Source organism: Hipposideros armiger, unplaced genomic scaffold (genome assembly GCF_001890085.2).
Source record: "Hipposideros armiger isolate ML-2016 unplaced genomic scaffold, ASM189008v1 scaffold_256, whole genome shotgun sequence".
Classification (NCBI taxonomy): domain Eukaryota; kingdom Metazoa; phylum Chordata; class Mammalia; order Chiroptera; family Hipposideridae; genus Hipposideros; species Hipposideros armiger.
The window spans coordinates 1,993,611-2,009,256 of NW_017731606.1; the positions used below are offsets into that span (position 1 = coordinate 1,993,611).

Sequence of the window (15,646 nt, forward strand, 5' to 3'; positions counted from 1 at the left end):
TCATCCCCTCTCTGATTTACCCACCAGCTATGTCATCTTCTCCTTCCAGCCCATGTTTTACTATTTTTCTGCACATGGCCACATGAACAGTGATTTTTATTTTAGTTTCCTCTTGACATACTTCCCCCCCAAACATTTTTCAAAGCAGAAAATATTCCATTTGGATATAAAAAATTTCTTTCAGATTAAAACCTCAAGCAACATTTTATTCATTCAGTCACTCCAAAAATTACTTATGTAGATGTTCTTGGTATAAGACACTATGCCAGGAACTGAGAATACAGGATTGAACAAGACAAATGAGGCTTCATGACCTCGTGGAAATTTAAGAGTTTAGTGAAGGGAAACAAGTTAAACAGGTAATTGCAATAAAGTATAACAAAGTAGAGGACACAAAAGAAGAATTAAAAGGAGAATCTCCTAACTCAGAGCAGTAACGCTTAAGTTTAAGACCTGAACAGAAGTAGTTAGGTGGGTGAAGGGGAGTTATTTGCTCCTTCCAGTACTCTAAATAGATCAGAACACAGTTAACCACTATCAGTTTCTTGAAACACCCTTCCATCTATGCAATTCATACACTACTTTTCCTGGTCCTTTCTCAGGCTTCTTTGCTGGTTTCTCATCCTATTTAATCTGTAAATGCTGGAACCTGGTGCCAGGACTCAAAGGCTATCTTTTCCACTCCACAACTGATTTCATCCAAACCATCTTTATTTTATTGATTGATTAGCTGAGCCAACCTGGCACCTGTTGGCAGCTCAGCGGCTGCTCAGCTCGGGCCGGGATTCGAACCGCTGTTGCTCAGAGCTCGCACTCCTGAGCGAACTTTAACCAACCAACTGAGCCACTCGGCCAGCCCTAACCCATCTTTAAATACCATCCATGTCAAATATGTTATTTCTAGTCCAGATCACTTTGACAGACCTACTTAACATCCCTAACTTCATTATCTCCCAAGCTTCTCAGACTTACTATGTTCAAAGCATCTTTTCCACTTAAAACCTGTAACTATTTCCTTGCACCACCTCTTACAACCTTTCTCCTTTCTCATCACTATCCTCAGTTATTCATATCTGAAGTCTGTCTGAATGTCTTCTCTAATACTTTCCTCTTCTTTATCTCAACTCATCAGGCCCTGTAAATTCTATACCCAAAATGCTTATATAATTAATAAATGTAGTTTCTGCATTCCCATTAACATCATCCTGGTCCAAGTGACTGCCATCTCTCTTAATGTTTGCCCCCAACCATTCTATTTAACAGCGAATGAGCTTTAAAATTTTAAACCAATCCCCTGTAAACAAACCTTTCAACAACTTTGTACTCTATTTTCCAAAGCCTACAAGGTCGTGTATTATTGGGTCTTCAGAAAAGTCATGACACATGTTTGCAACATGGCACTAGTTCATTTTTGGAAGTACTAGAGTCATTCACATCTATGTTATTGCTATGTCATTTGACAGCTGACAGTTCTAGCTTCATTCTAAAAAAAAAAATGAGCAATTTGGTTGAGTTTTGGAGATTATACAACATGTTGAAGATGGAAGACCAAACTGTGCATTTTTGCCATATTTTACTGTTTTACTTCCAGAAAGGGAAGAACACGCGTCAAGCTTGTGAAAAGTTGCATAAAGTTTACGGCGACAATGCTCTACAAGAACACCAATGCCAACGATGGCTCACGAAATTCCAAGCTGGTGATTTTGATCTCAATGATGCTCCTCAGTCAGGGAGGCTCACCGAGGTTGATGACGACAAAATAAAGGCACTGATCAAGTCAAACCCACATTACACGACACGAGAGACTGCAGAAACATTGAACATTCAAGCGTTCACGACCACCTAAAGAAGCTGGGATTCGTAAGCAAGCTCGATATTTGGGTTCCGCATGAACTCAAAGAAGTTCATTTGATGGCGTATATAAACAACTGCAATATGCTCATGAAACGTGAGAAAAATGATCCTTTTTTGAAGCGAATGATGACTGGTGATGAGAAGTGGATTGTTTACAACAATGTGGTGCACAAACGGTCTTGGTCCCGACATGATGATTTGCCTCAAACGACATCAAAAGCAGACATTCATCAGAGGAAGGTTATGCTCTCGGTGTGGTGGGATTTTAAAGGTGTTGTGATTTTCCCAGCTCCTACCAAGGAACCAAACAATCAGTTCGAATGTGTACTGTCGGCAACGAATCCATCATCCAGAAACGTCCAGAGCTTGTTAACTGAAAAAGAGTTCCGTTCCATCGTGACAACGCGAGACCATACACAAGTTTGATCATCCGTCAAAAATTATTGGAGCTTGGATGGGATGTGTTGCCACACCCACCATACTTGCGTGACCTTGTGCCGTCAGACTTACACTTGTTTTGCTCTCTTCAAAACTCCTTGCGTGGTATAACGTTCAATTCAGATGAGGCTGTAAATCAGTACCTTGTTCATTTTTTCGCAAATAAAGACAGGTCCTTCTATGAACGAGGAATTATGACACTCACTGAGAGATGGCAAAAGGTTATCGAAAAAAACGGGCAATATATCATTGATTGATCTTTGTTCTTTATTTAAATAAATGACCTTTGAAAAACATAGACAAGGGCCGACCGAGTGGCGCGATGGTTAAGAACTGGCTTGGGACGCCAGAGGGCCCCGGTTCGGATCCCACATATGAGGGCCAGTGACACTGCCCTCTACAGCTAAGATGATGAACAACAGCTCAACCTGGAGCTGGGCTGCCATGAGTCGCCCGCGACGGCGTAGGCTGCAGCCCCTGTGGCAGTGGGTTGCCATGGGCTACCGTGTGTGGCCAGCAGCCAGCGTGAGTGGCCGGCAGCCGCAGTGAGCGGCTGTCCAGAAGCTGGCGACTGATCTGCCTCGCCCGGGAAGAGCGCAATGATGGTGCCAACTTGGACCAGTGAAGCAACGTCCTCCACAACTAGACTGAAGAACAAAACGACAGCAACTTGTCTGTTCCCCTTCCCCCAATTCCCCAGCACTGTTCCCATCCCCCCAATTCCCCAATAAAAATCTTAAAAAAAACAAAACAAAAAAACACAGACAAAATACATCATGACTTTTCTGAAGACCCAATATTTTGCCCAGCCTATTTCTTCAGCCTCATTTAAAGAAACTTTCTCAACCCCTACTGCCCCACTGTAGCAGCCTTCTTTAGATTCTTTCAACAACGTATTACCCCATTTCAGAGTCTTTGTACATGCTGTGACTTTCTACCTACCAGATTAAGACTCTTCTCTCCAATGCTTCACCAGAGTTAACTGGTTTATAGTTCCCTTCTTTGGGTTTCAGCTTAAAACATTTCCTTAGAAAAGCCTTTCCTGGCTGGTCATTCAAGCTAAAGTAGGGCCCCTGTTAATCTCATAATCTCCAGGTTTTTTCCCACCATAACACTTATTACATATTTGTAATTATTATATTTACAGACTGGCTTTATGTCTGCCTCTCCTGTTAATCAGACTTTAAGCTCCGTTGACAGTAAGGACTATATTGTTTGTACATCCAATTCCTCCTATGATGCTTGGCATTTAAGATATTAGACAAATTTATTAAATGAATCACTGAACGAATCAATAAAAAAAATGCCTTGGAAGCAGCTGATACTTGCAGGGGCAGTATAGAGTAAAAAGCGTATTTATATTTAAGCATAATTATATTTAAGATGACCCCCACAAAGGACACTACTATCCATACTACTACTATGGTATTTTTTAGGTCATTTATATTACAGAATATATCTTATCTCCTGCATCAAATTATGAACTCCTGGAATAGACTGCTGGAATCAGATAGTCCTGGTTATAAATATAGGTGATGCCACTTCTTACATTTTTAACTCTTGAGCAAGTTGATTCAGCAAACCTAAGTCTCAATTACAAAATCAGTATAACGTATTTCATAGGATGGCTGTTATGGAGTAAAATATAGAAAACATTTTAGCAAATATCAAGACAACAAATGTTATGTTGTTTATATATCCACACACAGCAGAATTTCATCTTTCTCAGAGAGTATATATTAAAGGCAGTAGAGCTTAAACAGAATATTGATAAATTAATCTTTGATTCCTTAAGAACCCATAAAATACAGCCTGTGTGATTTTGTATATAAAACACTCTCTTGAGGTCCCAATACTGCAGTTTTTCCTTCTGAGTTGAAAAATACCGCTTTCTATAACTGGAGCCCCAAATGGAGGTTATTGATTTTTGTTTAGGAGTCATGTTAAAACAACAAAAACAACGACAACCACCACTGTTTTTGTTGGCTGTACACACTACATGAGTTAAAAGTGAGCATATACCACTCACTGTACCTTCCTACAGCACAACAGGTACTCCAAAAATGTTACATTAGCAAAGGACCTTTAGTGGGCCAGCTGAGTGGCACGTTGGTTGGCTTGGCACAGCAGCTCTGAGCAGCAGGACCTCGGTTCAGATCCCATATGAGGGCCAGTGACGCTGCGCTGCCTACAGCTGAGATGGTGCATGGCAGCTCAACCTGGAGCTGGGCTGCCGTGGGTCGCCGGCGATAGCGTAGGCTGAAGCCCCTGCTACAGTGGGCTGCCATGAGTGGCCGGCAGCCAGCGTGAGCTGCCAGGAGCCACTGTGAGCAACCGTCCAACGGCTGGCAAGCAACTGCCTCACCCGGAAAGAGCGCAATGATAATACCAACATGGGCCAGTGAAGCGACGTCCTCCACAACTGGACTGAAGAACAAAGGAACAGCAACCTATTAGTTCCCCTTCCCCGATTCTCCAATAAAATCTTAAAAACAAACAAACAAACAAAAAACCTGTATAGTGTCAGATGAATACTAGACTGATAACAAAAACAAAAACAAAAAAAACACGAAGGACTTTTGGCAATTTCAAAACTTCTTAAGGTTTAAATATAAAAAACAAAACTGCAAGAGTACTTGAAGGAAACCAAGCAGTTATTTTTATCATCTTGGTGGGGAAAACTAACCATGACACCAAAAGCCGAAAGCAATAAAAGTCTCCCTGCCCCACACCCACCCAACTGGGGACAGGAGCTTTTACTAATGCTGATGGAATCAGGAGCCCACCAGCGATGCATAAGGCCTGGGTACATGGGGGCAAGTTAGGGCACATTCATCTTCTCAGGATTCTGTGATTCCTTTGAGGAAGAAAGCATCTTGAGGGGGGAACAATTCAAAGAGCAGCAAGGGAGAGGTTAGGGACAGCTGACAGCCCCTAACCTGAGGGAAGGCACCACAGTAGGCAGCAACATGTGTGTGGAAAGCTAGATCAACTGGTCAGTAGGGGAAAATGGGAGGAGGCACTGGGTTGGCTTCTTAGGGAGGGATCCAACCTCAGCCTGAGTGAGCTCTCAAGAATACCTGGAATTCCCAAGCAGACTGGGTCAGAGCCCAAAGCCCCTTTCCCTGTGGGCCTCCTTAAGAAGAAACAGGCATTCAAGGAGCCCGTTGGCAAGGGGTGCCAGAGGCAGCCTTCAAGCTGTGTGCTAGGCTCACAAGAGGATGCAGGACCGCCCACGCTTGATAGGTGTGGAGTTGAGCACAGCCCAGACATCTCCTTAACACCGTCCTGCTGCAGGGCCGAGCGCTTGAGGTAGCATACAGCATGGTTCTGCCTACAGTGTGATGGGCGCCTGGCCCTGCTCCTTGAGGCGCCGTAGGGTACCAGGCTGGGCTCTCAGGTCCTTCTTGGTGCCCACCAGGAGGATGGGCACATCAGGGCAGTGGCGGCACACCTCTGGGTGCCACTTGTGCTGCACATTCTCACAGGAGGGCAGACTAGAGTCCTCCCCACTGCAGGGGAGATGGGGGGGGGGGCGGCTGCAGCTTGAGAAAGAAGTCATCCATAAAACAGTTTCAGTATCAAGTAGATAAAAAGTAAAAATGTTTTAAAAAAAGGGAAAATATCTGCAACATCTGAGGAAAAGTTAATCACTCCACAAAAATTAGCAAATACATACAAGCAAATTACAAAAGAATGAGTACAATTGACAAGACAGTCCTATCTCAATACAGTATATGCAATACACCAAAGTGCTGGTGAGGAGGTAGAAAAAGACAAACTCACACAATGCTGGCAGATATAGAAACTGGTACAACTATATTGGAAAACTGGCAATTTCTAACATGCAGCTACCTTACAACCTAGCAATTTCACCCTTATATATTTCAGAGAAATAAGTGCTTATGCCCACAATAATACCTGTCCTATGACAAGTGAATGCATAAACAAACTGTGGTACAATTCATATAATGAAATACTATACAATAACTTAAAACAAACAAAAAACAACAACCTACGGAAACCAACCTACAGATCTCAAAAACATGCTAAGAAGCCAGACTACCTGGGTACATACCATGTGATTCTATGTACATGAAGTTGGAGGACAGACAAATCTAATCTATAGTTAGCAGAAGTCAGAATAATGGTAACCTGGAAGAGGAAAGGTATTGATTGGGAAGAGTCTCAAGGGAAAGTTGTAGGCCAATGCAAATGTTATAGAGGGTGCCAAAAAAAAATGTATACACATTTTAAAAAAAGGAAAACTATTAAAATTGTAATATTCAATATATACCTATAAAAAAAGATGAATACAAGTCACATTTGACTTCTGCAATTACAAGAGGTGCTCAAAGTGGTTACCATCAGTGTCCAGACACTTCTGATTATGGCGAACTACTGCTTGAGAGGGTTGGCCAAAGTGTCCGCTTGTATACATTTTTTTGGCACCCCGGTATATATCTTGATCTAGATGGTGGTACCTAGGTAAAAACTGACTGAGCTGTACATATTTTTTACTTATATGTAAATTATCCCTCAATTAAAAAAATAACAAGACTACTTTTCCCTGAACATTTCACAGTGGCATTATTCATAATAGCCCCAAAGTGGAAACAACTCACAAGTTCATCAACTGATGACCTAAGCAAAATGTGGCCTATCTACTGGGGGTGCCAAAAAAATGTAGACACATTTTGAGAGATGTTATCTATTACTTTTCGAAGTTGAATTGAATTACAGTAGCAATGTGTAGTATGACGTTTGCTCAAAAGGTGGCATTAATAATCAAATGAATGCTAGTGTCACCACATGACAGGCAGGACAGTCAAAGAAAGTGGGCGGAAGCACGGTTGTCGTCGTTCGAGCGCAAGATCATTTTGAAGTGGTATTTGAAATTTGAGAATGTTGTGGAATTACAACGACAATGGAGGCATGAGTATGCAACAGAACCTCCAAGAAGCCTAACAACTGCAAGCATTCTTGGTAAGTCTGAGACGCGTGTACTGTGTGTGATGTGCACAAGGGAAGATCCCGGGAGGCATCGCACAGCCATCAAGTCTTGCTGCTTCTGCTGTGGTGTTAGAACAGTTTACACGCTCGCCACAGAAGTCTACCAAACAATGTTTGCTGTAATCAGAAGTGTCTGGACGTTAATGGTAACCACTTTGAGCACCTCTTGTAATTGCAGAAGTCAAACGTGACTTGTTTTCACCTTTTGTTATCAGTATATATTGAGTATTACAATTTTAATAGTTTTTTCCTTTCTTAAAAGGTATATACATTTTTTTTGGCGCTCTCTCTCTCTCTCTCTCTCTCTCTCTCTCTCTATATATACACACACACACACACACACACACACACACACACACGATGGAGTATTATTTGGTAATAAAAAGCATTAAGTACTTATAGATGCTACAACATGTATGAACCCTATAACCATTATGCTATATGAAAGAAGCCAGTCACAAAACTACATACTGTATGATTTCATTTATATGAAATGTCTACAATAGGCAAATATATGAAGAAAGAAAGTGGCCTAGGATTTGGAGTATGGGGGAAAATGGGGAATGACTGCTAATGGGTATGGGGTCTCTTTTTGGGGTGACGAAAAAGTTCTAACATTTCTGATGATGACTGCATAACTCTGGACATAGTAAAGCCCACTAAATGGGATACTTTATGTTGCTGAATTCAATAAAGTTACTAAGAGCCCAATAAAACTGAACTATGAAAACTTATATACTCTTTATTATTTTAAGTTACTTTACCTTAAAAAATACACAAGTATACATCTAAAAGTTCAACTGACAAAAAAAGTGTTATCTTCAGACAACTGAGCTACAATACACTAAGGTTAAGGAAGAAAGGCTATTTCAATCAGCGGGAATAGCACAAGCAAACTACCTGGGACATCTAATTACCTGCACCACACAAATTTCCATCCCGCTGAAATCCCTAATGCAGGAAGCCTTGTATTCTCCCAAAGAACATAACAAATGGACTTAAAGTAATACTAAATATCAGACACCAGATTCCCAAGAAAATTGAGACAGAAAGTAGATTAGCAACTGCCTGGGGTTAGGATAGGGGATTAACTATAAACTGGGAAGAGTAACTGGAATAACGGAAATGTTCCAAAACTGGATTGTGTTCCTGGTTGAACCACTCAATAAATCTACTAAAAATCACTGATTTTCACTTAAAACAGGTGAATTTTATGGAATGTAAATTACAACTCAATCAAGATTTAAAATTAAAAAAAAGACCACAGGTCTGTACAATTATAGAACAGGTGAAATAAATACATCCATTAAATGTTCAAATTAAGAAAAACCATTCTTTTAAGCATCAGGTGATCTCTGACACTTTCTGGCATTCTTGGGTATAGCAAACTATCACTTATTTCAAATAATTTGTATCACATTAACTATTATTATATTACATGTATTATATTAAAAGATCTTTATATGTTATGGTAATTAAAAAATAAGTATAAATATCACTAGCATCAATCTATCACAAAAACACTTTAAAATTTGAGTAATTATGGTATTCTCAACAGTTTGGCAAACACTGATAGAGGCCTTAAAAGATGCTACAATAAATCTTTTATATGAGTCAGAGTATAAATGTAACTTCTGAATGCTGGCACTATAATTATTCGTATATGCCCCTGTTCAAGCTCCTGGCTTATAGGAGAGAACCAGAATTAAAGCAACAAATGGGCCATTATACATCATTACGTAGAGCTAAAACCAATGCTAAAGTTTAAAAGCTGCTAACAATAACACAAAAACCCTTTTAGACAACTTCTTATACCTTCTCATTATCTGTCAACAATCCAGATACTTCGACATTCACCTTTAATCCATCTCATCAAAATTCTTCACAGGCCCCAACTCCATCTCCTTTAACTTAACTCCACTTACTAGTCCCTACAATGTGCCAGACACTACTGAGATAAAAGATTACTATGAGGTAGGTTGGGAAATGAATTCTAATTGGACTAACAGGTAAAATTTTGAGTTAGACCCTAAAGGGCTTAAACCCACAGAAAAGGAAAAGAAGTATGAGTGTTACATTAAAGAGATTATCAGGGGAATCAAAGAGAATAGTGAAAGACAAAAATGAATAGGCAAGCTGTAACCACATCAAGATCTAGTAAGTGTGAACTTGTTTTGAAAGTTTTTACATGATTAGATGTATGCTGTAGGAATATAAGATCTTGAAGCAGTATAAGGGATGTAATTCTAGGATAGATGACTATAAAACATTACAGGTGGAAAACTATTATTACAACAGGTAATAATAGACATGAAAACTACTCCACAGGCAGCTTCCCTACTCCCCAAAATAAAGTCTAATCTTATAAAAAAAAAAAGAAAGAAAAATACACCTATCCACATAAACAAATTTCCCCCAACCTACCCTTTTAACCTACAATCTTTCCCCACTCCCTTACTAGCATTCCACGCACTAACCCTGTAATCAGAAATTGCATTCTCCAAATTCACCAATATTTTTAAAGCATTGCCCCTCAAAAATCTTCATTTTACTTTAAACTCCCTCATTTAGAAATGTCAGCAATGCTTTCTTTTTCTAATAGCTTTTTACTTATTACAAAAGTAATTCACATTTACTAGTAGAAAATTTATGAAATTTAAGGAAATAGGAAACTAAATTGTCCACAACCAACCTTCTTACTTGAAATTCATTTTATTAGCTTTGTTCTACTGTTACGCACAATTCTCCAGTCTCCTTTTTCCTGTTTCTCAAAGTCCCAGAAATGGGCATGGCTCAAAGTGTAGCCTTCGGTCCACCCCACACCTCTGGATCATACTCCTTTCCTCTCAATTCACCTGTAGAAAAAAAATTACTTTTCCATTGCTGCTTTCTGTCCTAAACTACATACAGTTCCACATTCCTTGCCTACTAGACATTTTCTCCTGGATGTTTACCAGCTCACCAAACCAGACTTAAAACTTAAGTTATATTTTCTCCAATATCAGTTTACCCTCTAGACACACATTTTTCCAATGTACCCTCATGTTGATATCTTTTAAAGTTTACTCTTTAAGAGGTAACTTTTTATTATTTCTTTCCATTGGAATACAACCAAAGAGGACTTCAATTAGCTACTATACTTTACACCATTTATAAGGAAGAGAGAGGCTTAATTTAAGGGCACTGTGACATCAGAGTTTACATAAAATAAATACAACCAGATATAATTTCAAGATTCAAAAGATTTCTAACCTTTCTGTTTTATTAGAGAATTTGACAGAGCAAATACTTTATTTTACCTACATGAAATATGAGGCATAGTGAGGTTAAGTCATCACAGCGGTAGAATCAGGACTAGGCTGAAGCTCTTCACTGTATCCTCTTGCCTTTCACTAAATAGCAGTAATACTTAACCACTTTCTAACTAAGAAGTTTTTAAACACTTTTAAATTATAAATTAGTGGCCAAAAGAAAAAACCCACTTTAAATCAAACTTATGTGCTGCTGACAGAAACAAGTAAAATGATATGTACATCTAATACATCTGAAAAAGAAAATCGTTTTCTTACCAATATTAATGTAGTGCTATCTTTCTGCCAGATCTTTAACACGCTGTGTCAATTTCCTGTCTAACAGCCAAAGTATCCAGGGACTTTCCCTCTCCCAAATTCAAAACAGTGTCTACTTCATGACAGTCTTAATTAAGGAATGCTACCTGCTCAGACTACATACTGTCTTAAAAAATACACGCTTTATTCTCATAAATATTTTGTTGAATTCTGAGACATGCCAAATTGTCCTATAAACACGCTGTCATTTTGCAAATTTCTAGAGCTGACATTTTTATTAACCACTGTGTAATTCCTTTATTAAATTGAAATCAAATTAACCACTTATAAATAAAATATATCACAGTAGTAATAGTAACCATTTGTGACGATCCCAGAGGTGACTCAGAATAGTTTATGAATTTAAAAGCCAGTTTTTGTATACCCAAGAGCAAATAGTCTCTAGACCATAACAATTAATGTTGAATGAATGAATACCAAATGTCACATATTTTAGATTTTACAATAATGCTACCTACTTAGTGACCTCAGTGTCCAAAGAATATGTACTGGTGTTCTTTCGCCATTAGTGATCATTTTCCACTGAGATGTACAACTACCAAGCTAGTAGACTAACATAGAAAATAAAATTTATGGCATATTGGATTGGTTAATCAACCGACAGTTCAAATAATCTGGAAAGAACTTACTAGGTACCAAATGCTTTCTGAAATTTTTTACATGCCATCCTCTCACTCAACTCACATAACACAATGACATACATACTGTAACTACTTTCATTTTATACATAGGGAAAATGATGCCTAGGTTGTTAAATAACTTTCCTAAGATTCCCCCAGCTAGTTCAGGAATTCTTCAGTTTGTTTTTTTTTAAAGATTTTTATTGGGGAATTGGGGGATGGGAACAGCGCTGGGGAATTGGGGGAAGGGAACAGACAAGTTACTGTCCTTTTTTTGTTCTTCCGTCTAGTTGTGGAGGACGTTGCTTCACTGGCCCAAGTTGGCACCATCATTGCACTCTCCCCGGGCAAGGCAGATCAGTCGCCGGCTTCTGGACGGCAGCTCACAACCGCTGCTGGCCGCTCACGCTGGCTCCTGGCTACACACGATAGCCCATGGCAACCCACTGCAGCAGGGGCTGCAGCCTACGCCGTCGCCTGCAACTCCCGGCAGCCCAGCTCCAAGTTGAGCTGTTGTTCAGCATCTCAGATGTAGAGGGCAGTGTCACTGGCCCTCATATGTGGGATCCGAACCGGGGCCCTCTGGCGTCCCAAGCCAGCCCCTAACCAACACGCCACTCGGCCGGTCCTTCAGTAGTTTTTTAAAAAGGCTAAAGTGGTGTTCAATTATATTTCCAAGAACACTTCAACTTTTTAATGATTTTCTCCAGGCTCTGAGGCAGTTTGTTAAAATTTTAACAGTGGTTCAAAAAAAATTCTCAACATACTACAGAGTAAGTCAGATGTTTCTGAAAATATCTGCGAAAGAGATATCTTCAACAGTTTAATAAAACTTTCTTAATTTTATCTATATGTAATATAAAAAATGTATAAATACCCCAAAAATCCTTGAAGTAGAGGTGGTATAACAAACTAAAAGCCTATGTTATCTATTTTAACAAGTAGTGAAGCCTAACAATGGCAGTAATAAAGGACAAAAATTCCTGTCCTCCTGAAATTCAAAATTATAGTGAGAACAGTTAAGTAAAATATGTATGATGATAAATCAGTGCTATAGAGAAAAATAAACGAGAAGGGAGATAGGGAGTGTGGTAGTCCAGGAGTTTTTTAGTGATATGGAGACAGTTGGAAAAGTGATAGAAGAGCGAGAACAAGTCTGGGAGATAACTGAGTAAAAGGAGTTCCAAACAGATTGGAATAGTTAATCACCGAGGCAGGAACACATTTAAAAAAACTATTTGCACTATAATACTTTGATAACATTTACAATTTTTACAGAACTGTGATTACTTCACTTAGCTGAAGAGATTTATTCAAATGTCAATGATCTTTTTCTTTTAACAAAATGAACCAAAATATAGCTTCAGTAGAGACATCATGGAATGACTGGTTCATCTTATCTTAGAGCAAGAAAACTCTGCCAGATCTAAAATGTTACTTTCTCATTCTTACTACAGTTACCCTTCTTTAAGACTTATCTGGGATCTATTTCCTAAATCAAGGTTCTATCATAGAAAGTCAAAGCAAAAAGTATTCAAATGGATCACTTCATTAGAATGAAGATTAGGGATGAGAATAAATACTCTAACAGAAAAGTTACCTTAGGAAAATTACTTTAAAAATCTAGGTGTAATAATAGAAAGAAATTTACAAAATATAAATAGCTAACAATCACAGAAATGTAGACCAGATACCAAATTTTCTTTGACAGAAAAGATAAGCAGTGTTCACTATTTCAGAGTATTCCAAAACTCTAACAGCAACTTCACAGTTAAGTAAACAATGCTTTGAATACTATTTTATTTGTTTATCTTCCAAAAACTAGCTTGTGATATACTTACCCCAGGTCTCTATTACAAGATGTTAGTGAATAGAACTAGACACTCAATACCTGCTGGAGGAATAAATTAATTTTCAAATTTGCAGGAAGTATTACTTATCCTATTTTTCTACAAGAAAACCAACTCTTTCAAATAGTAATTTTTAAAATTGATAATTACATGCTAGTATGTTTAGTCAAAACAATGTGCTATCAGAGCAAAGTCATGGTGGAAATGACGTTTAGTGTCTAGGCTTATACATGCATTAATACTTCATAAACAAAATATTGTCCATCTTAACCTATCACAAAACAAATCAAATAAGTGATCCATAACTCCCTCCATAGTTTAGTAATGGTTCAAATTGGGAACTTGTTTCAATTCATTATTTTATATCCAAAAGAAATCTAAGCTCCTCCCCAAAGCTACTGAGACAGAATTTGACCATAGCTCTTGGTACAATCAAATGATGGTCTCATTTACGTATAAAATAGATTTAACTCTTTATTTTAAAACAATTTTATACTTAATTTGTATCAAGTCTGTAGGTGGTCTTAAAATATAAGTTCCTTAAGGGGAGAGATCTCTAAAAGTTGCATTGTACATTGAAGATGTTCAATTAGGAATACTTGTGCAGCTTCTAGTAAGTCAATATAAACATTTCTAAATGATTTGCCTACCAACGAAGAGAAGCATAAAATAATTCAATTTCTACTTTAAAAGACTTCTTTTTACGTTAAAAAAAATGTACCCTAACCCTCACGAAAGCTGGCAAAATCAGTAGTATACCAAAGACAAAAATAACTGGCATAAGAAATTAAAGCGGTCCTTTTAAGAAGCATTTAAAATACTCACTAAAATATAAAAAGTTGCAGAAATCTATAAACAGAGAATGAAACTAAAGACAGCACAAAATACCCACATAATAAGACTGTTTTCCAAGAGTGGTCCCTCAAAAATGAGGGAGGAAAAAAACCCCACCCTCAGTGAGTTGATATGGAGCTTGGCCCGTTTCAAGACACTCTGTCTTACACTGTCTCACTTGACAGTCACAGAAACACTGTGGCCTAATTTTATGAATGGGGAAAAAACTCAGCATCAAAAGGTTAAGCGACCTGCCCAAGGTCAGTAAAGAAATTAGAGTTGCAGCTCTAGCTAGAAGGGTGCACTTCACCTGACACTTGCCACCACATCGCCCTGCCTCCGAACTGAGGCGTTATTAAAGAGCAGTGAATCAGACTCATGTGAGTATCCCGCACTACCCTCACCCTGCTAAATTAGAGGCGGGGGCTTGCTCCTCAAAGCTTTTCCTAGCAGCTCAGCCAGAGAGGAGAAAGTTGTGCAGGTCACACTGATCAGCCCGGTGAAGTGACAAGCTGACAGGCGCAGCTCCCAATGGACCAGTTCTGCATTCCCAGGAGCCCCTCCAAAACCCGGCGCCAGCGAGACTGCTCCCGGAAACATCTGAAAAACCTCCCAGTGAGTTTCGCCCCCTTCTGGGCGCGGGGAACGAGCCAGAAGGCGGTAGGCTACCCGACCCAGCCATGTGTCCAGCCCGTCACGCCCGCCTCGCCTCAGCCGGCTCCTCGTGCCTCGACCTCAGCCAGAGGCCCAGCTCAGGATCCGACACTAAGGCAGCCTGGGCCGCCGCCACCACCGCAGCAGCAACAGCCAGAAGCGCCCCGGCGTGGCACTCGCCGTCAGGTCCCCGCCCCACCCCTCCAGTTGGGCCCCTCCGCGACGCCGTCCGCGTCTCTGACCAGGCCCAGAGGGCTTGGCCTGACACAGACCTCCCGCGCGCTCGCCTGCCCGCCGCCGCCAGCCCGGCGTCCTTACTTCATTGAGCTGGCGCTCGGCGGCCTCACGCAGGGCTGGGTCCATAGTGCCCCGCAGGGCCTCGATAATGGTGTTGGGGTCCATCACAGCGCGGACTCGGTCAAACGCGGGGCTCGGGTGCTTCTGAGCCAGGAACAGCGCCGCTCACTGCGCACATGGACCCGCCGCGCTCCGCAGCGGCAACCGGCGCGAAAGGAAAGAGAAGCGCCAAGGCCCCGGATAGAACCTCTTCGCCTTGGCGTGGAGGCGGGAGAAGCTTCGGCTGCTTCCTGTCGGCGCGCCGCGGAGCACCTTGGGATATGTAGTCCACCCGTGAAGTCGACAGCCCACGTGGCCCTGAGCTCTCTCATACCGACAAGTCGTGCTAATGAAAAAAGAAAACCAAGCTGGCAGAGTGGCAGATTGGCGCTTTGGTTAAATTGGCTTGGGAAAAAGG

The 15,646-nt window shown here is 40.3% G+C and overlaps 1 protein-coding gene across 2 annotated transcripts in view; it reads right to left on the reverse strand.

The window, feature by feature from the left end:
• IPO7 (importin 7) overlaps positions 1-15,446 on the reverse strand; it is a 52,373-nt gene extending 36,927 nt beyond the window's left edge. The window contains exon 1 of one of the 2 annotated variants that reach the window (XM_019656235.1): positions 15,211-15,446. In XM_019656235.1, coding sequence (XP_019511780.1) covers positions 15,211-15,294 — 84 coding nt within the window. In that variant the 5' untranslated portion in view covers positions 15,295-15,446. The remainder of the gene's footprint in view (positions 1-15,210) is intronic. The other variant, XM_019656234.1, reaches the window with a different exon arrangement.
• Between the last annotated feature and the right edge of the window lie 200 nt (positions 15,447-15,646).